The sequence below is a fragment of the Corvus cornix genome, chromosome 11, assembly GCF_000738735.6.
Source record: "Corvus cornix cornix isolate S_Up_H32 chromosome 11, ASM73873v5, whole genome shotgun sequence".
Classification (NCBI taxonomy): Eukaryota; Metazoa; Chordata; class Aves; order Passeriformes; family Corvidae; genus Corvus; species Corvus cornix.
Genome location: NC_046341.1, coordinates 17,417,961 through 17,444,916, shown reverse-complemented (window position 1 = coordinate 17,444,916; position 26,956 = coordinate 17,417,961). Strand labels below are relative to the sequence as shown.

At 39.6% G+C, this 26,956-nt stretch overlaps 1 protein-coding gene across 1 annotated transcript in view; it reads left to right on the top strand.

Annotated features, from left to right (window-relative positions):
* The window catches only part of CDH8 (cadherin 8), a 149,542-nt gene extending 123,967 nt beyond the window's left edge, over nucleotides 1-25,575 (top strand). The window contains exons 12-13 of the mRNA XM_010396509.4: nucleotides 21,745-21,996; nucleotides 23,519-25,575. Of these exons, the coding sequence (XP_010394811.1) occupies nucleotides 21,745-21,996; nucleotides 23,519-24,012 (746 nt within the window). The 3' untranslated portion in view covers nucleotides 24,013-25,575. The remainder of the gene's footprint in view (nucleotides 1-21,744; nucleotides 21,997-23,518) is intronic.
* The last annotated feature ends 1,381 nt before the right edge of the window (nucleotides 25,576-26,956 follow it).

Here is a 26,956-nt window from a genome sequence, read left to right as displayed (position 1 = left end):
AAGGTTGAGAAAACTAAGTCCAATTTTGTTACAGCATTGCCACTCCATTTTATGCAGTTTTTAATGTGTTGGAATCAGTTAAATGTGAAAATCTTCTTAAAACAACCACCTGAAATCTCTTGAAATTAAAAATCTGCTTGAATAGACTTTTCTGATTTAATCCTTCAGTATCCAATAATAAAATTCCAACTATGCATGCCATCCTTGTCTATCAAGATTGCTCAGTCAGGGGTGCAGTGCATGGTTGATGTTAGAACATTATCTCCCACAGGAAGCAAATACTCCTGTCAGAGCCAAAATCAGTATAATTTGGTTGAGGTGAGTTTTTATGTCCTTTAAACATCATAGATCTTCAGCAAGTCTTTATTTAGTTATGACACTTAAACAATGAACTTGACCATGACTTTGTCTTGAATATATCTGCCAGATAAGCATGAGTGATTATTCCTGTTGAAAAACACCAGTATGTCTAAAAAACCTGAATTCACAAGTTGAATTCCTCCCGGGTTTTTTTTGTATTACTGAGTGTCTGGGCTGTCCATAACCAAGTTGGTGTGGTCTGGGACTGTAAGGAAATGCCTGTAACAAACCCTCCTCTCCTTTCTGGAGATCAGATCAATACTCAGCACAGGAAAGCTTGGAACAGAAAAACATTGCCTCACACTGGTGGCCAAAATCCTTGACATCTTCCTGACTGTGTCCTCGGCCTCATTTTTGTCTCAGAGTCTTGGCCCTGCCAAATAATTCTTCAAGGCAGCAGAAATGTGATGGCTGCTGAAGAAATGCTGTCCCCTTGCGGATAGCGTACTGGGACTGCTTTATCTCAGGAAGCCTGCTGTAGAAACCCAACTTTTACTTGCTAGAATTAGCACATTTCTTAATTTCAATCATTTTTCATACCTTGCCTTTCTTCAAAGTTCTCTGAAGGGCAGAGATAAACAAGAGTACCTCTCCTCAAGAAATTATATTGCCCTTTTGGGTTCTCTCATGCTTCAGGTAACTGTGTGGCATTTGGCCACCATGTAATGATGACATGGAATGCGGTGACATTGGTGTGCAAACAGTGAAGTTTGGCATCTGCCAGGAGAAAAAGATGCCATGTCCTCTTTCTGTCCCTCATGCTACAGCACACATAAGATGCCTGTGATTTGGAATGTTCCCTTCCTGTGTGGAACATAAGCCTAACCATTAATCAATTTAATTTGTTGCACAAAGGCTGATTCTGTTGTTCAAACCTTCCAGATCACCCTAAGGCAAGTTCCCGTGACAGTCAATAATTAACTGTGCTGCTGACATACACTGCAAATATTGTGATTGCCACATTGTTATTGAGAAATGTGTTTAACTAAGTGACACAACAGGTGTCTTCATCAGGAACCACACAAAACAACCCCAAAACACTTCTCAGAAGATTTTATTACGTATATAGAAGTTATGTTGTGCTCACAGCAGAATCTGTGCCTTGAAACAGTGCCCCTTGTGTCCTTTATTTGCTTGGTTTGCTGAATTCCCATATTTACAATCCCTTCTGTAGACAAGATACCCAAAACTGTAGAGGCTGTGGTGCCTTTCTGATGTAAATAATGTAAAAAATGTAAATTTAAAGGCCATCATGCATCTCACTGAATGTCTGTAGGTCATCTCTTAACGATCTTTAATTTCAATGTCTCCTGATCCTTTTTTCTGTTGTTTTCTGAGCTCAGCTGTCTGTTACTGGGTGGGGTTTATAAATTTTTGTGCCTTGGGTTCATGGGCAGTGAGTGATAATCAAAGCAAGGCAATCCTCCTCTCTCAAGCTGTAATCAAGGCACACTGATCACTTGGATTGCAGGGTACAAAAACCTTTATTCCCTCTCGAGAGAAATAGTGGAGTTATATAACAAAAATACAAGAAGTTAATGCTACACAAAAATCCTGTCATGTTTTCTGTGTTAGTCCTGTGACTAAACCTGTGACTCTGTGACATAACAAGTCCCTGACTGCACAAACTCCTGACTGAATCTCTAGGCACTGTCCACGTGCCTTTGTGCTGGGTTTTCTGCATAGGAGCAGAAGCGGGGAAAAAAATGAAAACCCATGTTTTGTGTGCTGTGTCTGAGAAACTTCAAACCAGAAAAGCCTCAAATTTCAGATGAAAATATCTGATGTTTAGACAAGTGTTGATACACTCTAGCAATGTGTTGTAGACTGACTGGAATTAACCCTTCCAAAAAAACTTTAGGCTCACAATAAATGACAAAAAAACTGAAAGGAATGTAGAAACTGATGAGGATTTTGTACTGTCATGGCATCAGAAAACCGAAATGAGACCTCTGGAAATGGAATTAGAAATTGTTAACAGCCTTTTTTTGCAGGTGAGTGGTCTTCACAGTGCCACTACATGGATCTTCTGCATCCCAAGCAACACCCTCACAGCACTACCTGTTTTCAGCATTGAATTCTTAAGGTTTCCTTAGATTGTTCAAGTGAGAACAAAATTCTGTGATAGGAGTGTTTTCACACATGCAAACATTTTGATACGCTGCCAATGCAATTTTTACTGTCAAAAACTACCAAGCACGTCTTTGCCATAAAGAGACCTAAAGTTTTTCCCATGTGAAGTTTCCTTTGCTATTCCATTTTTCTGATGCCAGATTCTGTTTCCTAATGAAATAAACCCCAAATCAAACGTTCCAGACTGCCTTTGGATGCAGTAATTCTTCTGACAGGAGAAATGGTGCATCTTTCCTGGATAAATGGGATATTCCATCCCTCTTATAGGGCTTATGTAGCAGAGCAGTCCTGGGGTTGCCTGGGCCGTGGCAGGGCTTACCTTTGGGTTAAGAACCTTACTGGCATGAGCTCATATTCCTGCAGAAATCCAAATGGCCTGATTTGGCTTGTAATAGGCTGCTTATCAGTAATCAGCCTCCTCTCTCCCCCAAATATTCAATATCCGTCTGGCAAGTTGAGCTCTGAATTTGGTCCTGATTCTAGTGAGTGCATAGTAAAGAGGTTTTCTTTTTTTAATTGAAGCATTATATATCCACTTAAGTGATGAACTGTTCTGTTGGTTCTCTCTAACAAACTTAATATTTATCCTCAGCCATGCTTAATCTGTTACACCTGGGACACATACAACAGCTCCAAGAGTGATCATGTTTAAATGTCCCTTTCTTTTGTTCTTTCCTTCAAGTTAAATCTTGCTTATGTCCTCCTTGTGCTGCCTTGAAAGTGCAGGCACTGTGTTGTTTATTTTAAAGGAAATGGCCTGGTATGATCACTCCAATCACTGGCTTGCATGCCTTCATATACTATTGATTATTTTATATTTCATCACCTCTTTACCATTAAAAAACAAATATTTCTAAACTATTTCCCAATAGCTGAGGAAAACAATTGCATGCAAGCACTCTTAGAGATCCCAATTAATAAAAACAAATTATTAGCACTTTTTTTTTTTTTCTATGAAAGTGCTTCTGTATCACTGTGGTTTTAATACAATAAAACCTGGATTTTTCCCTGTCCTTTTTCATGAAATTATTTTTAGCAGCATCTGTCAAATACATACCTGGAGGGTGAGTCTTTTGTTCCCACCAGAGTAGCTCTCATGTGTTAAAATAAGTCTTACCCTGAAACAGTTTCTTTTGGCATTTCTGGATAAGTCTCTCTGCCATTGTCTCAGCTGCCAGCTAAAGCTCCTTCTGTGTTTTTGATTGACTTTTCTCTCCAAATATATCCCTCAGAGAGCTCCGAGGTGACTCCTCTGTTTCTCTGCCCTCCTTCCACTTTGCCCAATTTCAAAGTTAACACCCTGACCCCAGGTACAAATTGCCAGAGCAAGGATATCATTAAACCCATCATTTCTGGGTGCATGTGCAGTGAACATCCAGAATAACAGCACCCAAGTGGTCCGTTGGATGTGAGCAGCACATCCTCGCACATTGCTGCAGTTTCAGGCAATTTTGGGCAACTTTGTGGCCCAACTGCTGCGTTCCAGAGGCTATTCCACAATGGCACTGCTCAAGGGAAAGCACATGCTTATGTATTTCTGGTGTTTAATTATTGTCCTCATTTCTTTTATACAGCAGTAATTAGACTTTCAAACTCCAAAACATACCAATTCACATCCTTGTTAGTGGTTTTCTTGAAATTAAGTGATGTGCTCAGTCTTGCATCTTATAAGTTATTATTTTTCTACCATCTGTCTCAATTAGTGGTATGGAATAACATCCAGAAGACGTACAGGAATTTGAGGCATAATCTAAGAAAAAGCATTGATCAACATCTCTTTTAATAGACATGGTTTTGTCACCAGAAATCACAGGGAATAACAAGGGTACTTGCTATTCAAGGTGCAAGCAGTGTGAAAGGAGCAGAGTTAAAAGTAAAGCATTCCAATGTATTAAAAAATAAAAACCACAAAATTCTCTATTATCTGGCACTTGGGTGTCAAGATCTGCCATCCACGAGCGCTCATCGTGTTTCTCCAGGAGTGTTCATAGTGTGAAAAATGTATTATAAATATCATACTATCAATCTTTTCCTCAGCATGGCATTTAAGCTGGAGTTGTTTAAATAGCAAAGTTCAACATTTTTATAACCTGTACATGCCAGAAGAACCTCAGTTTATTGATTTTTTTATGAATAATAGAGTTAATAATGAAATTGCTAATACAAAATTATTGAAATATTTCCTTTGTAGTGTGGTTGAAAGATTTTGTTCAGTAAGTTCTTTTTTGCTTATATTAGAAATTTTAAGTTATAGAAATTATAACAAAGCATACAGATGTTATTTTGCTGAGTAGGAAGGTCTGAATATTATGAAAACAAATCGTGTGATAGTTAAGGTAACTAAGCTCTATGAAACATTGTCATTCTATAGACTAAGAATAATCTGGCATTATTTGCTTTTTTCCAAAAAAATTCCTAATTATATCTTGGATGCATACTTGCCTTTCTCAGCTAAAAACAAAATGTGGTTTTTACAGGCCTGAAGTACCACACTCTACTGATGGTCTGCAAGTTATCCTAAACTGCTGAGCCCCTTTTTAAGAATTCTGTCTCTTGTGTGCCTTGCTCTGCTGCTGGAAATTGTCAGGATCACAGTGGGGCTGGGTGGGGACCAGGGGACACTGTGCTGCCACACCTCTCTCACTGTGGCAGCAGGCAGGGGCACCATGGAGAGGAAGGACTGATTCAAACTGCCACTGCATTAATATGCAAAAAGTGATGTTCAGCCAGTGCAAACAGCTTTGCTGGAACGAGTGGTTGTGCATTGGGTGGCAAGTGGCAAGTCCCTGAAATAATTCATTTTTATACCAGAGGGAATGCAGTTCCCTGTTTATTGTGCTCAGGTTCCTTTACCCTTGGTCCTTAGAAAATTCACCTGCCTGAAACTGCTTTGGATCAGAAATTATGTTAGATCATCCTCTGTGAGAAAAGTAATCATTTCCTTATTTACATTTCTGGCAATTCTAAGATGTAATGTCATCCTGTGAAGCAACAGACTGTGCCTAAGACCTCAAAGAGAGGAGCCCTTTCTCATTGACAAAGTGATGAGCTACATGAGGAGTAAATCAGTGCTACAGATCTTTATTGGAGATTATTCTCCAATTCTAGAAGACTTGTTAGAATTTCAAGTTAATGATAGCATTCCCAAGGGACCCCAGTACACTCCAGTAGTGCTCAGAAGTTCTGTCTTGCCAGGCACTGGATGCATTCCCATTTTCACTGTATGATTTCACATAGCAGTTGAAGAGATATATCTGACTCCTTTCTACTACTCCTAGCAAGGCTACACATTTCCATGGTCCAGCTGAGAATAGTCCCATCCAGCTGAGAATGCTGGTGACAATATTCTCAGTCTGTATCTTTCCGCTGATAACTTTCTGCTTCCTTTCCCCCTTCTTTCTTTACTATCATCACTATCAGCTGTGTTATTCCCTGAAGTTCTGTTTTTCCTCGATGTTGAATATCAGTTGAGTGAGATTTGAAACAACTTCTCTAGCAGGGGTGGCTGTGGTGTTGTTTTCTGAAGTGATTGCATTAATGTGGATGAGAAGCCAGCATTTTCCCACTCCAATCCTTTGTGTGCCACTTTTTCACTGACACCTGCTTCTGCTGTCTTTCCCAGCTTTCTTCTTGCACGCAGATCACTGCTCTTTCCAGACTCCTTTCTGATTAGAGCCACAAACCAGGTGAAATCTCAGTGCAGTTCTTCTGCAAACACTTTTTAGCCCTGTCTGGATGATTTAAGCTTCTTACAATGGTTATGTGCTTTTCACCACTTTGATAGGCTAAAGAGGTGACTCCTTCTTGGTGTGCACAGCTGAAACAGAGACTAGGATCAACTCTTCAGAGGCTAACTCAGCTGCCAGCTCCTCCCCCCTGTGACCCTTCTGTCTGTTCTGCCCATCTGAATCCTTATTCACTCCTCTCCTGTATTCAGGATGCAGGACTCCAGACAGATTCCCTCTCTCCTCTGCCCTAAGCCAGAGGTGATCCATCAAGTCTTCACTGGACTGGACAGGCCAACCTGATGGATGAACCAGCAAGGAGGGGGCCATCTGGTAAGCTGATTGTCCTCTTCCAGGCATCTTCAGCTCCTCTTCAGCTCTGCTGTGCTCCTCAGCACGTCTGTACTTTTTATAGTTTTGCACTGGCAAAGTGTTTCCTGGGAGCTTCTGTTCCCAATGCTGTTTAACCTTTCCATCCTGTTTCAGTTTAGCTCTGTGGTGACAACTTCTTTCCAAGCCTCCCAAATGCAAACTTGCAGACAGCTACAGAGGAGTTGTCTCTGCACATTGGAAAATCAGACTAATTCCCACAGCATCCCATCCTTTCAGAGATTGTCTTTCTTTGGTAATTTGAATCAACCACAATTACACAGTTATTGCAGAGCATTAATGTAAACATGACCCAGCCCTAAACAGCACCCAATGGAAGTGATGAGACCCAGGCTAATACCAAATACACACAGCCTGCCATTATGCATACATGACTAAAGAGACTTTTACTTCACTCATTCTTAATTTATTATTTGTGCTGCTAGCAACAGAATGTTGCCAAGGCGTCAATTATGTTTCATTTTATAAATCAAACTAATTGAGAACCAGATGCAATCTGAGTGAAAAAGATCTGAGGTCAGTGTTGTGCACCATATGCACGACAGTGCTTACTCATGATGAGGGAATGGATTGGACAGCTGTGAATTTTCCTGCTGTAGGAGTTTCATCAAGCTCACTAGTGTAACGTCCTTAGCTCTCTTTTTCCATTTTATTACATTAACTTCATAATAAAACTAAAGAAGAGTGAGTAAGAGATAAAAGGTTGTGAAAACAAACCAGGAGAGCAAATGAATTTGGTTGGTAAATTATCATGAAAATCTGTCTGGTTTAGTAATAACATGGAATATGGATGAAAGAAATAGCCGAGAAGAACAAATTGAATCTTCCGTGTGACAATTTCAGACACATAATGGGAAAGTAGACATTAAATCAGGGTCTCAAGACTGAACTGCTTAGCAGGCAGAAAGGTGGCGTTCTTAACTTAGTGCTGTTTAGCACTAACAGCAGTAGGATCTGCAGTAGCTCCTTGGAATTTATCAGTGGGAAGGAACTGAGCCCAGGGAGCTCCCCCTGCACAGGAGGCAGAACTTCTGCCCTGGGCAGGGCCCGGCCCTGAGCAGATTGGCCAGAGAGGCTGTGCAGTCTCCTCCCTGGGGATATTGCAGAGCCCCATGGACACACTGCTGTGCCCTGTGCTCTGGGATGGCCCTGCTGGAGCAGGGAGGTGGCACCAGAGGAGCCCCTGGGGGCCCCTCCCGCCTCACCCATCCTGGGGTTCTGTGAAACATTGCTCCACCAGCCTTTAGTCAAAGGTTCCCTAAGTGCTCTAAAAACATAACTCCTTAAAAACTCACAGCACCCATGATTATGATGTTCTAGGACTTTGGAAGTATTTCATAGTGGTATTTATAGCTAAGTGAATATATAATATTTGGAGATAAATTTCCAGATTTTTAATCAGCTACCTTGTAAAAGAGTTAAGAGATTTCTAAGTACCACTTCTGGCTTGATGGGTACATCTAATTCCTCCAGGTTCTCTGCAAAAAGCAGTTTCTGTGGCGGAAATGTGCATGGACAACGCGCTGACTATGTTTGATTTCCTGGAAATAGTTTTAATTCACTGAGTAGGAATAATGTCCTGAGGCCAAAGGTTCTGGTAGGGCCTCTGCCTCATCACCACCTCAATATATTACCCAGCAGAGTCATATTGCATCTAAGAAGTTCCTCTGTGTTCACCTCATGGTTTGCTTTTTTTTTGTTTTGACTATTTGGATTTTCACCCTAGGTACCTGACTGGTAAATATTGTACAAGATGTTTTTTCTTTGGTTTTTGGGTTTTTTTGTTTGTTTGTTTGTTTGTTTGTTCAGGTTTTTGGTTGGTTGGTTTTGGGGGGGTTTTGGTGGTGGTGATGGTTTTTTTGTTTGGTTTGGTTTATTGGTTTTTTACTTTTTAAATTTTTTGGTTGCTCTCATTATGGAATATCTCTTTATTTTGTCATATCCTAAATACAGACTGTTGAGGAGGAATTAATTTATTAGTTGCTCTAATTGCACTTTTGTCAATTAATGAGAAACTAGATAGGAATCTCATTTTAAACTTTCAGTTGTAGTAAAGATTAAAGGACCACCAACACTCTTCTACTAGAGGAAGACTCTAAACAGGCTGACTGAAAACTATTTAAGCAAGAATCATCACATATTAATTGTTAATTTTTCCCTTGATTAGGAAAAATCTCCTTTTGTCATTCTATCAGACTATTTGCACGTGGATCCTCCACTGAAAATAGAAGGTATTAATTTTTCACACTTAGCCTTAAGGCTTATCTGATTAACTATTACACAACTGATATTATAATGTGAGTTAAAAAGGCTAAAATCATGTTCCAATTTGCATCTTGTTTTGAATCAATTCCACAAGTGTTTTACACAAGGAAGGAATTACTGTTGGAATCACAGTCATTGTTCCTCCAGGGTGACCATGACATCGATTATTAAGTGAATTCTGTGTCTCTGCATTCTCCTGAACCTGTCTGGTGTGCTCAAATAAGTTTATATTTTATATTTTACATACCCTTTTATTTCCTCCTTACTCATTTGGAGGAGGTGACTATTTAAAAAAAGGTTGTATTTCTCTGGCACAGCAAATATAGCAGTGACACACTGAAAGAAACAAAAAAAATTTAATGATTTTTCACTACAGCTTCTGCCATCAAACTTTAGAGAATAAGGGAGACAAAACTGTTTTTTTAGTTGATTGGAGGGTGTTTGTACCACTTAGGTTATTTTCCCATCAACTCCTGATTTTGTAATTTTTACGGGTGATCTTGTTGTAAAATACGTCACTTTGTTGGTCTTCATTTAATTCTGTGTAATTAGGATGTATTTTATTTGGCAAGCAGCCAGTAATTAGTGATATATTTATGTAATTATTAGCATGTAATATTTGTATAATAAATCTGCCTAGAAGGCAATCCATTCAGAGGGCAGGGAAGAGGTAGAATACATGATCTGACTGAACAGAGAGATCTTACAACTGAGCCAAATGCAACAAAGAAATGAAATGCATCAGTTGACCTGTCTAGTCTGGGGAGAGAGTTTGCATATCCTAAAATGATAGGATGTGCACACTTGGTAATCAGCACTGATTAGAGAGGGAGTGAAGATGGGCCCCTGTTTGAAGTGAGATAATAAGGCAGCTTGTTAGGGAGAGATAAATAGAACTTGAAGAAAAGGAGCAGATGTCTGCTTGATGGCGTTGGAGAGGAAGAGCTCGTGGGGTCCTCCGAAGGTAACTGATGGAGCCGATTACAGGAATCAGGAAAGCAGTGGGAGCTGTCTGCCCATGTTCAGAGAGCAAACGCAGAGCCCCCAGCCTGGCCTAAGTAACTCTGGGCTCAAACTAGCAAACTTCACTCTGGCTGTAGGCTAAGAGCTGTGTACATCCTTAAACAGTAATGGTAAATCTGTAGTTTTGGGATTTTTCGTACATCTGACTCGACTCTAAGAGCTAAGTCAGGAAAGAAGTCCTCTTGGTGGAGTTTTGAACAGAGTTTGGTGTTGAAGTCTTAAACCTTAAAAGGAGCATCAACAATAATCTCTGAATGCTGATGAAAGTTCTCTCCTCTGTTCTAAGAATGTTGGGCTGGCTTGAACGTGAACAGTGAATTTTTTCTTCTCTTTAATGGCATAACAATTTCACATCGCTTTTGTAAACACACATAAAACTTTCTGGCTTTGTTTGTGCTGTGTTATGAAACTCATTCAGTCTAACCTAAAACTGAAACTAAAATCTAGGTTATTGGAAATAATAAAAAAATAAAATAAAACTAATTCATGTAGCCTTTTCCAGCTTGTTGCTCCCTAACCTTGCTTAGCTCTGCCCTGTCACTTTCTACAACGTTTTCATCCATTATATGCGACCCTCCTGTAAACTATGCAGTGCTCCCCCAACAAAGATTAAGACCTCGTGATCTCAGAGCACTCTACAGGAGTGATGGATTTTTGATTGAGGAATTGTTCTGGAATTTGGAACCCTTCTTTTTTAGCTTAGCTATGGGTTTCCTGTAGGAATTTGGAGAAATCATTTAATCACTGTGCTCCCGTTGTGGCGTGCAAACACTGCAGCGCTGTGAGCAGCTCCCTGGGGGCTGGCAAAGGCTGAGAGATTCAGGAGTACTCTAAGGAGTATTTTGGATTCTTCTGAAAGTCCTGGTCAGGAAACATGAGGAATTTGCTTGTCAGGGGAGAAGATGGTGAAGCCCAGTCTGGAGGCAGCTGCAGCTGAGGCGCTGTGGTATCTTTGATACAAGCTGCAAAGCTAAATACAGAGGGAGGTAGTTTAGACTCAGTTCTACACCTGGCATCTCCTTCTGCATCATCTTTATCTAGTCCACATTGTTATGGTGTCTTTTTACTCATATTTTCTATTTTAAATGAGGAAAAAAATTATAACAAATCATCTTTCTCTTGTTTTGTTCCTTTCTTCTGCTAACAGGCAAGATCAAAAGATGCAGTTGCTAAAACCTTTATAGAGTTCTAATACAGTCTGTCTAGCAGAATGACTTGCTTCAAAAACTTATAAATAGAACCTAGCTTTTTCTAAACTAAGATTATTTTTCTTAAATATTTTTTCTTTTTTTTCTTTTTTTTTTTTTTTTCCAATAAGGAGACATAACTTTCTCAAAGTATCTGCTGGTTTTTTTCTGCTCACCTTTTTGGCTTTTGTATGTTTTTCCTTCATGATCACAGAGGTGTTTTTGGCATACTGAGATGTATTTTCCTCTGCCCCTAGAATCCCCATCTCTTCTACTACTTTTATGTGATCATGCTTTGTATTTTTATTTCAGCTTCTGCCTAAATGCTTCACTTGTACTTTATCAGACTCTTCATCACAGATTAGAAGACAACAAGGAACCATTTCTAAGGTGTTCTCTTGGCTTGCAGATTATTTATATGTTTATATCTTGTCATTTCTCTTCTTGGGATGAAGAGAAAGAATGAATAAGATATCTTTTGTTTTGTTGCAGTTATATTTCAATTGTGAATACAAATGTTTCACTGTTTTTAGAACTTCCATCCTTCAAAAGCTGCCTGGACAAGGTCCTGGGCTCTGGGTAGCTGTGGTGAGCAGGGGTTGGATCAGGTGATCTCTGGAGGTCCCTTCCAACCTCACTCATCCTGTGATTCCATGAGAACTCTAAATTTCTGAACTGGTGCTGTAGTTTTCATATATTCACCCATATTGATGTTGACTTTGTAGTATCTCTGTAGTGGTGAGGCAGAATTCAAGTGCTGATGTCTTTCCCTGGCTCCTTCTTTCCAAGTTCTGTGCTGTGTCACACAATGTACAGAGCAAAGTTGGGGTCTTGCAGTGTGCCCTGGGCTTGCAATCTAAATTCAGATGCAGGTGTGTTCCTGCTTTGATTCTCCATAATCCAGCTGTGTATCCCAGTCTGGAACTTGTGGCTATTTCAAGTTTTTTCCATGTAATGTTTGCATGCTGTGCAGAAAGATTCCAAAGAGTATCTGGAATGTTCCAGTTGAAAACTTTATACAATCTCTTCCACTCTGGGTAATTGTTTGTTAGACTTACTGAAATTTCTTTTCTGGATGCCTTTTGCTCTTCCCTGCATTTCAAAAGGCCATCAGTTTTCCCCATGGGAGTCACGTCCTCAGTGAGAGGTGTGCATGTAATAAGGCATGGTGTGAATCCTCTGGGTGTGAGACAGAGGTATAAATTACTGCCATTAATGGCCTGATGATAACAAATTGTTATTGTTATATGTAATCTGCATATCAGAATGTCTTCCCAAAGTCATTATCATGCTGCCTGTGCGCCCAGGGGCAATGTTACACCATAGCATTTCAGTCTTTCAAATTACAAAAAGCTAATATAACTCTTGATGACATTTACAAAAATGTATAATGGCACTCCTTTCAGAGCTCTCACAGAAATTATTCTCAGGGAACTTCAAGGGAGTTCTGCTGTAGGAGAACTGCAGGATCTGGCACTTTTTACAATCAAAGTCACATTTTTTCTTCAGTGGCACCAGCTCAAGAAAATGTTAAGTCAGAATTGTTTTTAATTTATTTTCTGACTTAAAATGCCCCAGCCAACGTAAGGTATTTAACTTCCAATGCTCTTTGGCAGAGAGTACACATTCTGAATTTCTTTTCATAGGAAGTTGTTATGTCAGAGTTATAAACCTCTGAAAATTGGCATTTTGTAATGGAAGTGCTGACAAGACCTTTATTACACCAGTACAAGTAGGCAGCATTCCAATAAATGCTGGTTGCTGGTTTTGTAGTCTGCTGGTTGCTTTCTGCTCCTGTATTTCAGAGTGAACATTATGTAAAAAGTAAGTGGCATAATAGAAATATACTGATAGGCCTGGAATTTGGCTCTTACTGTTACAACAAAACTTCATATGGTTGATAGGTCTGATTACAGATTTAGTTTTTAAGAACTGGTATATGATTTAATGGTAAATCGTTTTAAATCCTTCCCAAGTGTCTGTGTACATGCAGCACAGAATTGGAATGGAAAAGGTGGTTATCATGGCATGGAGAAGTGGATGTTAAATACTTAAATGGCAAGAACACATCACATGTAAGACCCTACTAAGTTTTATGTTTTTTACCGTGATATTCACAGTTTACATTGTAGAAAGAAAGATTTGCTTCAAACATCTGTGATTGTCTTCGTAGTCATGAAGTCTGTGAACTTTTCCAGACCTAGAAGTCACTGATGTAAGAATTGGAGGATGTGTGTGAAGTGAGGAAGGTGAAGAACATGGGAGGGAATTCTTGGAACTTTTCCATCACCTTCCAGAAGCATGCTGAATTTCATTGAACCTGATTGAGATTTTGTTCTACACAGAAGAGAACACGCAGTCAGTGTGATGTTTAAAGCTGTACCTGTCACTGTGGCCTGAGGGGCTCAGATCCCTGTCTGCCACCAGCTTCTCCTCCCACACTGCATTTGTAAGTAGGTATTCATAGAAAGATTGAAAATCCATTATCCCTCCAGAGAAAAGCAGATGGCACAGCCTTGGGATATCTTGACTTTTTTATTTATCCTTGCAGCACTTTTGTTGGAATCTGGTAATACAGTACTGGAAAGTTCTTGGTTCAAATGCAAAATATAGGCATTATTTTATCAAAGCACTGTAAAACACAGTATCACTTTCTGAAACTTTTTGGTTAAAATAACAAGAGAATAGAATTAACTAGAATATGTAGATTTCAAAAATGATCCATCAGTCTATGCAAATTGCTGTGTTAATAATGTATTTTTAATGCTGAGCACATTTGACAGCCATTTCATCTCTCTTTCTAAACCAGAGCTTGGCAACCTGCATTAATTCTTGCACTTTACAGATGTACCATTCAATGCACATGCCATGTAGTGATGTGATCCGAATAAAGTAAAGCATGTCAAAGCAGTGGCATTATTAGTAAACAACTTTGTGACTGGCTTCTTGAATACAGAGGAGAAAAATGAGAGGCAAAAGCCAGTGCTGTTCTAGCACCTCTCACAACTTCACTGGCCTGGATTTGCTTCCCATTATGGGAGTGCCAATCCTAAGTGGGACCAGGGGTTTGGAAGAGATAAATGGATATTCCAGAGTGAGTGAGACTCAGGTGTATTGGGTGCAGTTCAAACACGGTGGAGCTTAAACAGACCCAGAGACCAAAATGTCCTGCTTTGACTTGCTCTAGGGGTCTGTAGATTAAAAAGAGAGAGAGAGGTATCATGTCCTAATTATTTCTCCACCCCATTAACAATAAAACTGGTACTATTTCAGACTCAAGGCATGCTTCTACATCATTATTTCTTCAGCAGGGATTTTCTGTCCTTTCTTCAATGAGTTAAAAAACCAAGGTACAAAATACAAGAGTTGCTGCTAGACTGCAAGGGACCAAATAGTTATGTTTGATTATGGCTCTGCTGGCCTAAAGGTCAGAGGAAAGTTTTAGAATACTTAAGAGACAATTATCTAAAGTTCAGACTTTTCCAAACGAATAGAACTAGAAATTATACAGACTATTATTTAAAGTTCACAGTTTCAAAGGAAAAAGGTATGAGGAAATGCTTATTCATCATCACTTTGCTGTTAATTTGTCTGGCTTTCTTTTTTCCTCCTGTCAAGAATTTATTTACTACAAGTTCTGTATTACACAGTAGTACTAACATAATTATTCCCCTTTCCAAGAAATTTTAACATATGAGAATGATGTATACATGATTAAATATTACTTTGCTCATGATTCAAAATTCCCAGCAGTACTTTTTATTTCTGCAAAGGACTACATGGAAATGTGTTTAGGTTTTTTTATTCATTAGTTGATTCAGCTGTTCAGTTCTGGCATAAACTATTATTATTTAAGCCAAATGGTAAAGAGAAAAAAATAATCAAAGATACAAAATATGTGACTTTTTCCAATTATTCTTCTACCAATACATTTTCTCACATGAAATACTTATTTTTCCCCTGTGTTCTTCTTGGTGTTTTAAGGGATTGCAGAAACTCCAGGTCTAGAAAAAGACCCAAAATAATTCAAGTGTTAGTTGATTTGTGATAGGAATATTTTGGGAATTGCCATTAAATATGCCAGTATAGAATGCAACTTGCTATGGGGTTGGAGAGACAGTTTGATCAGGTAGGTGAATTTTTATAATGAAAACTTTTTTTTTTCTTTTGAACCTGGTGCCTGCCATCAAATTTGATAGCAGTCATCAATCTGCTTTTTTGAAGACATCACAAATTTTTGACACTTATGAAAAGCAGGTCAGTTTGGAATACCTGTGAATCCTTCAGTGCCATCATAAATCAGGAAAAACATAACATAAAAATGGCCTCTCTTTATTTTCAGATGATTTTGTAAGCCTTCTCTTTCAATAGGATATTTATGTCTTTACCATAGAGATTAGGCAAAGGGTCCTTTTCCTTCTAAACTGCTGTTCAAAGAGGATTTTGTTTGAGACAGTCATCAGGGAAGGCCTGGTACAGCTGTAAAAATACACATGGCACAGTTGTATATATAGATATATTAATAAACATATGTATATGTTATCATAAAAATGTATTTTTTATAAATACAGGCAAGTTAAAAACACTAATTTTAATCATTAAACAAAATTGTTATAGCGATTCTAATGAACAAATAGATTATTTTTTTCAGCTACTAACTATTGCCAGATTTATAACATACAACCTCACAATTGTACCCTTTTAATCAAATATTCCTTTAAAATGTGTTTCAGCCTAAGGCAGAAATAAAAAAAAAAAAAAAAATCTGTCTTAAATGGAGATGTCTCATAACACATTTTAATGACATTCTTTTGGAAGCAGGAAACTGATGCTTCCAACTTGTACTAAAGTGGAGTCTGAAACAAATAAATCAGTTTTTCAGCTCACAGCCTGAGCTGAAAAACTCACCCCTGAGTTTTTTGTTTTGAACAATCATTTTTTACAAGGGGGACGTGGATGAGGGTGTGCTCGGAGTTGCCACTTCTGGTTCTTGTGGTGGATCAGAAAGGAGATTATGACTGTCCTTTCCCAGGGATTTTGTAATTGCAAAAAGGAAAAAGAGAGATTTCAAATCAAGAGAGTTAGAGAGTTACCACAAGTGGGGCTATGGGCAGTGACTTGTCGGGGCTGCATTCACTGGGTGGGTTTCTGCAGTGCAATCCTACCAATCTAAAGAGGTGTTATTTGTAAATCTTTTCATAGAAAGAATTATTGAGAAAATATTCAAAAGAATAATGATTAAGGTATGGCTTGGAGCTCATGGAGTGTATACAGTGACTTTTTGAGAGACCTCCATGGCTCTTGACAGCTTTATTCTCAGGCTCTAAAAAGGGGGTTGGAATCTTCCCTATAATCCACCATTTTTCTGTTACTAGGTTTGAATTCTGAAGAAAAACAAAAATACCAATGTTAGACTGCCATTATGTTTGAATTTTGAAGAAAGACAAAAATACCAATGTTATAAATGATCTTTTAAAAATCTGTTTGACATTGTAAGGCTTCCACTAGTGAATATTAACTATTGCAGGAGACACATGCATATTAATTACGGTTATTAATGGTTATGAAAAGCTGAAATGGCATCAGCATTCTCTTGAATGTTCTCTTTTAGTGCCTTTGCAGCTGGTAGCTAAATGTTCTAGAGCTCACATTCCTTCAAATGTCATGTGCTCTGGTTTTCTGCTTGTATTTTGCTAGTTTCCACTGAAACCTTGATAATAATTCAATTGCTCTGTTATTTCAAGTTTGGGGTTTTTATTTAAGAATAGATGCTACTTTTGAACAGAGATTGGAAATGAATGAGCTGTCCCTGTCTTTTCCTTATCAGAAAAAGCAGGGAGTGTCACAGTAAGGATATTTCTGCTGCTCTTCTACTTGTGTCAAAGGACCCTATTTCTCAGAGAATCTGTTTGAGATTTAAAAATGTACACAGAAAGATAGCTCTAATAAACAGGAAGAAACATATATTTCTCTCATTCTGCTGTTTCCAGCTGTAGAGTTTCCAATTAAAATTCTTTCTTCACATGACTGATATATCCAGCATAGATAACGACTTCTACCACAAAGTCCTTAATACCATTAATTATTTGATCTTTCTGAGGGCGTTATAAAAGGGATAGAAAAAGAAAGGCAGAGTTCTGTAGGTGTAAGGTTGCCCAGCAGGGAACTCCACTGATCTCAACATATTACAGACTGCAAGGGAATTAAAGAATTGCAATAATGTGTGCAGAGAAAATGACATTAAATGCAAACTGACTGCTTCTGATTTTTACTTTTGTTCTGTTATTTTTTTGTCTGGCTTAAAATTGCAACATGTATTCTTGCACAGGGTGGGATATGAAGGAGTTGACTCCTGCCTGCTAATTTCACATCCTGATTGCTATCGATGGCATTGAAGTCACTCGTGTCCAGCAAATCCAGAAGTAGCTTTGTATTAAAATGATTGCATTTACATTTTCTCCAAATCTTTCTTCCAAGAGCCTCAAAAGAGATCTGGGAGATTTGAGAACAGTTGGGGAATCTGCAGAAAACACTTGGCCCTGTGGTAATTGTTGTGGTTATGCAAACTACCTTTGTCTAGAAACCACACTGGACATCTTTTAAAGACCTTCTGCAGTGTCATTCTTCGTTCCAGCTGTGAGGGAGATATTCCCAAAGCAGTCTCTTTCATGGTTATTTCAAAAATCTGCATGTAAACTTCAGAAACTGAGAGTCAGCCAGTGAGCTGAGTGACTGGTTTGTTTTATGTGTAAAAAAGGCAAAAGTGAGCTCCAGCTCTGAGCTGTAGTTGTGTATTCCCAGAGTTGTGTCCCTCTGACCTGATGCCTATGCTAATACAGTTACAAAGATCTTACACCATTCCTGAAGCCTGCAGGATGGAATGCAGCTCCTGGTCCATCCTGGGTAGCTTGTACAGCACCAGGGAGAGGGAATTTCATAGGACTCAGGCACTTCCATGAACTTCTCTCCACAGAGAAGGGCACTGAATTCCAGGAGACTCACTCTGATGGAGAATGTCAAAGCCCCTCCTGGATATGCCTCACTGACTGGAGGCACGCACTCAGTGTCTCTTTGCCTGTGGCAGGCAGCTCAGAGCTCTATGAACAGAGAGGTTTGGGGTTTTTCTGCACCTGATTGTCCTTGTTTTGCTAAAAGTAACATGAATAAATAAACAACCCAAGCAGCACTATCATGAAGGATCAGTGGGTTAATTGGGAAGATGAGGGGAAGGCGATTGTCCCCTCTCCTGCTGAGCACCTGCTGCCAAGTTAATTCATACAGCAGTGCTGGAGGTTGTTCCTGGAGGAGACTCCTGCTGTTTTTTCAGCTCTGGGAGAGGGGAATATCCACAGAAAGGAGAAAGCAAATCAGATAAATTGAGTTTATTGCTGATCAGCTGCTAGGATTTATCTTCAGGTTCTAGAAACCAACTAAAATGTCAACTGGGGAGTCATTGTCCTTCATTCAAGAGCCCATCTCCAGCAATACCAAGGTATATTTATTTTAAAACACAGCAATGAAGGGGAAAGAATTTATTGCTAAACAAAATTCCTAAGTCAAATGGTGGACTCGCCACCCATTGGCAAAACAATTTGGTCATTTCATTTTTCTTTTTCTATTTTTCTGCTTGTCAGTTTCTTTTCTTTTCAGGCATAACTTGTTCACCTTTAGTCAAACACAGCAGTTTCTGACAAAAAACAAGCAAACAAACAACCAACAACAAAAACCCCAAACATACAAGTCATCTCTAAGAAAAGAAAGTTATTCTCTTCTCCTAGTTTGACGTCTCTTCTGAATAGTTCTGACTGTCCAGCCATTGCAACTTATTAACTCATGGCAAAATATTCCAAATCTTGTATCTCTTTTGCTTTCTCTCATTTCTGCTGAACTTGAATTGATAACCATTCCTGGTACCAGGTGGTTTCTTACACTCAGCATGCTTCACTGGTGGGCACTTTATTTTCTCCATCTCTCCTCCTTCCTCTCACTTTTTCTGCCCCCTTCTATTTGGTACTCTTTAGAGTACATCCTTCCTTTTTTACTCAGTTATACTCTGATTTTGGCTTATTAGAATTTTCTGCAGCAGACAGGATGGCAGTGTTTCTCAGGAGGATGGAAGGGATCTGAAGCTGTTCCCAACGAGTGCAGCTTCTCTTTTTTTTGTTTCTTCCTAAAGCAGGTGCCTTCCCTGTTTTGCATATCTGTAAAGTGCAGGGCTGTTGGGCTCAGCACACTAATTTCTGCTCCAGCTTGGGCAGAAAAGGACCTGCAGCAGGTTTACAGGAAGGAACAGGCTGTATCAGTACAGATTTTAGAGCACTGTGTAAGAGAACTGTAAAAGTCTCTAGAGTTTGGAATAAATGACTACAGATGTGACACTTCTGAGTGGGATTTGTCTCAAAGACAGAAAGAGCTGGATATTGAGCACCACATAGTTCTTTTCTCTTTTGAAAGGTTAAAGCAAAAGGATTAAGGATGCAACTTATGCAGAGATATTTTTTATTTTGCAGGAGAATATCAATGGACAGATGAATTTTTTTTCCAGTATTTGAAAATAGGGAGGGGTGCTGAGGGGGAAAAGAAGGCTATCAGATTAGAAAAAGGGAACTTTTGCACATCACAGTAATCACTCTTTGGTGATGCTATACACAGCCATATTCAGGGAAAATGAGCTACTGGATTATTTTCCCGACATAACTTTTCCCTTTTTTCCCTGCAGAGAACAAGGATGGCACTGGGAGTGGTTTAATTTGCACACGTGTTAACACCTCTGACACACCCAGCCAGGAGGTGTGCAGGTTTTGCTCACTTCCAAATGTGGGTTAATTATTGACTTCAAACACACGTGACTTTCCCACTGCACCACACTGCCACATGTGACACTGGGTGTCATCAGGGACTTGGGTCCTATTTGAGTTGTCAGAATTCTTAAGAGCTTATACCTGGAATTTGTCTTCAGTAAACACATATGCTTCCTTTCATTTTAAAAAGGGCACAAGGAAGAACTAGACTATTTATTTAGCTCCAGGGTGCCATCAGTTTTGATGTGACTGTTTCCAACTGGAATAGATAAAACCTCAGGAATCCTGGGGAAAAGAAAAATATCATTAGGAGTACTTTTTGTTCTGCAAAGTGACCATATTTATTCTGCTTTCTGAAAGAGATAATTTTTAGATTGACCTTCATGTGTTGCATATCTGAATGTATGAAAAATGCTGAAATGGTTACATCACCTGCAATGTAAATTATAGTAAGAACCTCTCCAGGCCAAGTAAATGTGATTGGTAGGTGACTCTGCTGTGGAAGGGATAGAAAATTATAGAATCACAGAATGTTTGGGTGGGAAGGGACCTGATCTTCAAAAGAAGCCTATTGTCATATGAGCACTCCCAGTATTTTCTTTCCTTCCATGGAATGACATTTAGCATTGCATGTGCCCACTTCAGAGCATAAAATATCAGGAGGCTTTCTGTTGTTCATGATGCGTCAGGAAGGTGAACTTCAACTCCTTCTTCCAAACAAGATGTGCAGCTTTATTTTTAAATTGTCATTGGATCCCACGGCAACACAGACACACACAAACAGACACACACACATTCCTGTTCTCTCTGCCTGAGAACCTTTTTATTAAACAAAACACAAACAGCAAACTAGTGCAAGTCAACATGCACTCTGTTAGTATAAGTCCTGATACTGAATTATTATTTTATTCCACACACTAAAGCAGTTAAAAGTTAGAGAAAAAAAAAGTTAGAAAAAAAACAGAGTTTTTTCATATTTGACATGTCACTAATCATGGTTTATACCTGAGCACTCTGACACATACATACAGGATCACTGATATCTGATAGCAGTGTGTTCATAACTGGCTAGAATCTGTAATTCTTACAACTATACAAATTAAAATCTGTAAGAAGAAAAATCAACTTGTGTTCATTTTGTGGTGAACTGAGAACTGACTCTGAGAGATTTGACTGTGTAATTCCATGGCTGGGTAGGATGCCATGCAGTCAGATGCCTCTTTATATTTCTAAAATTAACTTTCTGCATATGTGTGCAGAGGTAAGAATGTTCTAGACCAATTTCCTGTCTTCCTCCATGGGAGATATAGCCTGGTTTGCTCTATTTTCATCACTGAGGCCCAATAAATGCTTAAATCACTGAAAATTAGGCCCATGGCCTTTAATGCATTTAGCTTTTCTTTTGACTTTATATTAAAAAGAAGAATATTTTATAGCAGGGGAAAAGATTGTGCAATTTGTGGTTGTAAGGCAAGGGAGATTTGTGTTAATTGGTGAATATGCTTTAAGTTTGGGTTACTTTTAACATTTCGTTTCTCTCTTGTTTTACTGGCTGGATTTTTATGACTGTGTGACTTGAAAAAAAAATGAATAGTGATTGGGAAGATACCTGTAGGGATGTATGCAGAGGGGAAAGAAGGGATTGCCATCGTCATCCTCTTACCATGTGACACGAAAAAATCCACATATTGCACTTCTTCGAGCAGCTGGACAGAAAGGGGAGGCATTTCTGTGCCACACGCTGCTGGCACAAGGAGGTCACGGAATGTTTGCATTGAGGTTTCCTGCGCACACCAAGGAAGAGCTGCGGGTTTAGCAGCCCCTCTGTGTGCTGAGACACTGCCAATTTTGCCTTTGCAGATAACACCCTGAGCATCCTGGCCAAGCACAGCGGGTTCAGCCGGCAGAAGCAGGAGGTGTACCTGCTGCCCATCGTCATCAGCGACAGCGGCACGCCGCCCATGAGCAGCACCAGCACCCTGACCATCCGCGTGTGCGGCTGCAGCAGCGACGGCATTGTCCAGTCCTGCAACGTGGAGGCCTACGTGCTGCCCATCGGGCTCAGCATGGGCGCCCTCATCGCCATCCTGGCCTGCATCATCCTGCTGCTTGGTGGGTACTCGTGGCACAGCTTGGAGTCACAGCTCCCCTAATTCCTGGGGGCTGTAAGGGGGTGCGGGATTCCGAGAGGAGGAGTGACGCTCCAGTCCAACACAGCGTGCAGCAGCACTGACGGTGCTGTCAGGACCGAATCCCTTGTGTCCTAAGAGCTGGGCAGAAGCAGAGGGAGGAAAGTCCTGTTCTGAAGTAGTCACACACGCTGCTTACAGAATACTCAGGTGTGGAATGGGAAACTGAAAATCAGATCGGGAGTGTGGAGCAGCCAGACTTGTATGAATCACATAAGCATAGTCCTGAGTTGGAAGGGTCCCACAGGGATCATTGATCCAGCCCCTGTCCCTGCCCAGACACCCCACCAATCCCACCCTGGGCATCCCTGGCAGCGCTGCCCAAACGCTCCTGGAGCTCTGGCAGCCTCGGGCCGTGCCCATTCCCTGGGGAGCCTGGGCAGTGCCCAGCACCCTCTGGGGGAAGCAGAACCTCTCCCTATCTCCAGCCCGAGCCTGCCCTGGCCCAGCTGCAGCCGCTCCCCGGTGCTGTCCCTGGCCCGGAGCAGAGCTCGGAGCGGGGCCTGCGCTGCCCTCGGGAGGAGCTGCAGCCCCGGGCAGCTCTGCCCTCAGCTCCTCTGCTGCGGCCGAACCGCCCCGCTGCCCTCAGCCTCTCCTCGGGCACCCTGCCCCAGCCCCGGCCCTCCTCTGGGTGCTTTCTGATAGCTTTATATCTTTCCTTTATATATATTTATATTTGTATATTTCTATTATGAGTTTATTCTGGATTGTAATGTCACAAGAGACACTAAAGCTTTACAAGATAAGCGATATTTTAATAAAACATAAAACATTTGTATACAACATCAAGCAAGTGGAGGAGAGAACAGCGAGAGTCCTATTTCTGCACTTTGCAGCTTCACTTGTAACAGAGATTTACATCAGTAACTGAGATTTCATCATTAAGCTGCAAAAACAAGAGAAACCCATTTAGATTTTTTCATGCATCTGTCCACGATTCTGAAATCGAGCTAAGCTCTTTCTTTCTCCCTTATTATCTCATTCTCTTTTTAGTTACATAATATGAGTCTCTTGCACAGGTAGAAAAAGATACTGATTTCCTTCTCCCATTAGGGTTATGTTTTCAGAAAAACACCCTCTAATTTTTGAAAACAACATCCATAATGTAGATCATTATTGACTATGTGAATAATGATAGCCTGACTTCACTTCCAAAGGGAAAAGTTGAGGCTTGAAATTAGAAGTATGGGAAACCTTATTGCTTCTATAAAACTGAGCTTCAGACATAAATATGAGCTGATAATCAACGACTAGAGGACTAATCAGAGCTTCTGATCAAATTTCCATCACGTGAAGGGGGTTGAAGTCATAGGTCTTTCGTCTGTTCCCCCTTATTACTCCCAATTTCACAAAAAGCAACGTCTCACCTTCCCCAGCTGCATTCACCATGTAGTGTTTGGGTTGGAAATGTTTTGCCTAATCAGCTTGTGGTGCTCTCTTTGCAGTCATCGTGGTGCTGTTTGTAACACTAAGAAGACATAAGAATGAGCCTCTGATCATCAAAGATGACGAAGATGTGAGGGAAAATATCATTCGCTATGATGATGAAGGAGGTGGAGAGGAGGATACAGAAGCCTTTGACATTGCAACTTTGCAGAATCCAGATGGAATTAATGGATTTTTGCCTCGTAAGGATATTAAGCCTGACCTTCAATTTATGCCCAGGCAGGGTCTTGCACCTGTTCCTAACGGTGTTGATGTTGATGAATTTATTAATGTAAGGCTTCATGAAGCTGATAATGACCCCACAGCTCCACCATATGACTCTATCCAGATTTATGGCTATGAAGGAAAGGGGTCAGCAGCTGGTTCCCTTAGCTCATTGGAGTCCTCCACATCAGACTCAGACCAGAATTTTGACTACCTCAGTGAATGGGGTCCTCGCTTTAAAAGACTCGGAGAACTTTACTCAGTTGGAGAAAGTGACAAAGAAACTTGACAGTGGATTACAAACTTCTCCCCTGTTGACTTAATGATCATGTAATATTCTAGGGCCACTGCTGTTAGTTAAAACTAATGTGGCTTTTTGTTTTAGAGGCAAGTTTAGCGCCAGTCATCTATAAAATCAACTACATTGTAATGTTGAACCAAAAAAAAAAGTATATGTTAGGAGGTTAAGTCTTGTGGAGTGTGAAGTAAAGTATGTGGAGTGTCTAGAAGTCTTTGGATATTTGATATTCACTTGACCACTCTGAAGATGGAGATTTGGATCTTTGATTATCTTCAGTGAATTGAAAAGAACAAAAAAGAAATTGGTGCTCTCTTAGGAAATGGACTTGCAGGGATTTGCTGTTGAACAGTAGCTCCTGCCAGTACGTATAAAGCTAAAGGTTTGTTTCTGCATTGCCAACAAAGATCCCGGCACAGAAATGTTCAAAGCAATATCTTGGTCTTCTTAACAATGCTGAACAGAAATAGCATTGCCAATTCCTACTGGCTCCTACTGTGCAGTGACCATCCATTGTACATACAGTAATTGTTGGCCACGTTACCACAGACTGAATATCATCTTTAAATATTGTGTCAAGCCTTAAAATATTCACATGTTCTTAATCCATTCCAGTGATGGGTAATAAATACTACTAATGTGTAGAGATTCAGAGGCAGGGCTGCAAAACCTTGCTTCACAAAAGGATCTTTTTTCTAGAAGAAGGATCATTCCTGTGCTTCGTCTTCTGAAGGAAAAAAACTGTGAAATGGGATGGACTTACATAAATGAAAGAATTGCTGATTTTATTGCTAAAGATCGAATTTATTTGTTTAATCTTTGAAATAAATATTTTATTGATGTCCATTACTGCTTTTATTTATTAAGACTGATAATCTATAGAGTAAGATTATGAAGAGAACTAAATTATATCAGTTAGATTTTTTTTTCTATATATAATGAATGTTTCATAAATGTACATTTTGAAAAGAAAAATGACAAATTGTCGCAGTTTAAAGCAGTTCCCTGTCCATTTGCAGTAGCTGAATTTTAAGAGAATGCTGGCAGGAATTAAACTTTCCCAGAGAAAACTTTTGACAGTTTTATATCTTCATAAATCTAGTACCTGGTGTTTTTAATACAAGCACAAACAGCTGGAAGTAAACTGGTTCATGTGAATATTTAAACTATAGACTTTTAGAAATCCACACATATAACACAGTACAGTAAAAAAACATGCTTATAGTTCTCCACTGTATTAGAGCAGGAACCAGTGTGTACATAATTTTACTGCTTCTGTTATTAGCATTTTTTTCTATAATATTCATAGTGATGCACCAGGGCTCTTGCACACAGAGAAAGAACACTAGAAGCTGCAAGCATACTCAATTTGTAATGCAAACTTGCCATTTAGAAGTAGCAATTGTATAAGAAAACTACGTATTACATGCAAATCATTTTAATTTTCTACTTTGTTTTGAAGCTATATTATTGTTTGTTTATTTACTCCATGTATTGTATTCAGAGAAACTCCTGTATTGTTTCCTACTTTGTGAAATATATTTTTATAAATACTTTTCTTGTTATTGCTTTTCTTTCAGGTTTACCTGGCCACTGCAGAAGTGAATCTGCTGGAATAGCTTCAGTTTTTTGAGGAATGTAGTTTCTTCAAAATTATTTATTTATTAGTTGAATACAGTCAAAATAAAAAAAAAAAGAAAAAGGAGAATATTTGAAACAATTTTTGACAGTGATTGCAGAATTTTGACAGTGACTGGAGCACAGGAATTATGAGTGTCTGATTCACTGCACCATGCTGAAAAATAACCTCACACAATTTTTGTTGAAGCATTGCTGGTTAAAGCAACCCACTGATTTTAATTCCTCAATAACACTTGTTCTGCAAACAAAGAATTCTTAACACATCACCCCCAATTTTGCCTGTATTTCAAATGGAAACATTGGCTTTGCTTTAGCTGCAGCACAACTTGGTTTAGTGACTCTAGTCTGTGGGCAACTAACACATTAACACCACTTTGGTATGTGCTATAAAGATTTTATTGAAATTCATGGAGTACCCAATATATTTAAGTTCCACTGCATAAAAAAAAAAAAAAAAGTTTCTGAATAACTGTATCTAAAAATTTTGGCAAAACACTGAACTAAACACTGAAGTCCTCTAAGGGCAGGAAAGAAGCAGTCCCAGAGATTTCAATGAAATGAAACATATTTCTGTAACTCACTGCAAGAAAAGCCAAACACACTCTCACTCCTCACTTGCTCCGAGTTCCAGGGTGTTCTGAGCTGCCATGGCAGACCCAACACCAGTGTAAATGGGAAAGGGATTCAGAACTGAGCCAGTTTCTGGTGTCCATCCCAGTCCTGGGAGCCAGGGAAGGTGCTGAGAGCATGGATCACGGCATTGTCTGGGGCCACATCAGCGTTCAGGGCAAGGCGCTCTGGGAGTTAGAGGCTACCCTGGATAGTTTAGCAGAGCTCCTTTGTAGGAAAGCTCACAAATGGAAAACCTCCTGATTGCCTTTCTGATTGAAAGTTCCATCTGAGACCACGGCAGCGCATTCAGTAATAAGATTTCCAGGAAAAAAAATCCCATCACTAGCCCTGTAGAAGAGGCAAAGCATGGCAGAAATCTCATCATTGTCAGTCAAAAAGAGATGGGAGTTCTACTGCTGGGCAGAGCCCCAAACTGGGCATTTCTACAGCTTTTAAACAGGAGTAGCTACAATGCAAAGGGGAGAAAAAGAATTAATGAATTTCTGACCTGTCAACAGAGACATGCTGCTTCTCGTGTCGTTGCCTTCCCATCGAAGGGAAATTATTAATTCTACAAACTAATTCCATGTATTTTGAATACAAAATTTATACCAATACGTGTTAGGGGGTTAAATGTCGATCACTCAGTTTTCCAGTATTCCTTTTTTTGACAATAAAATTA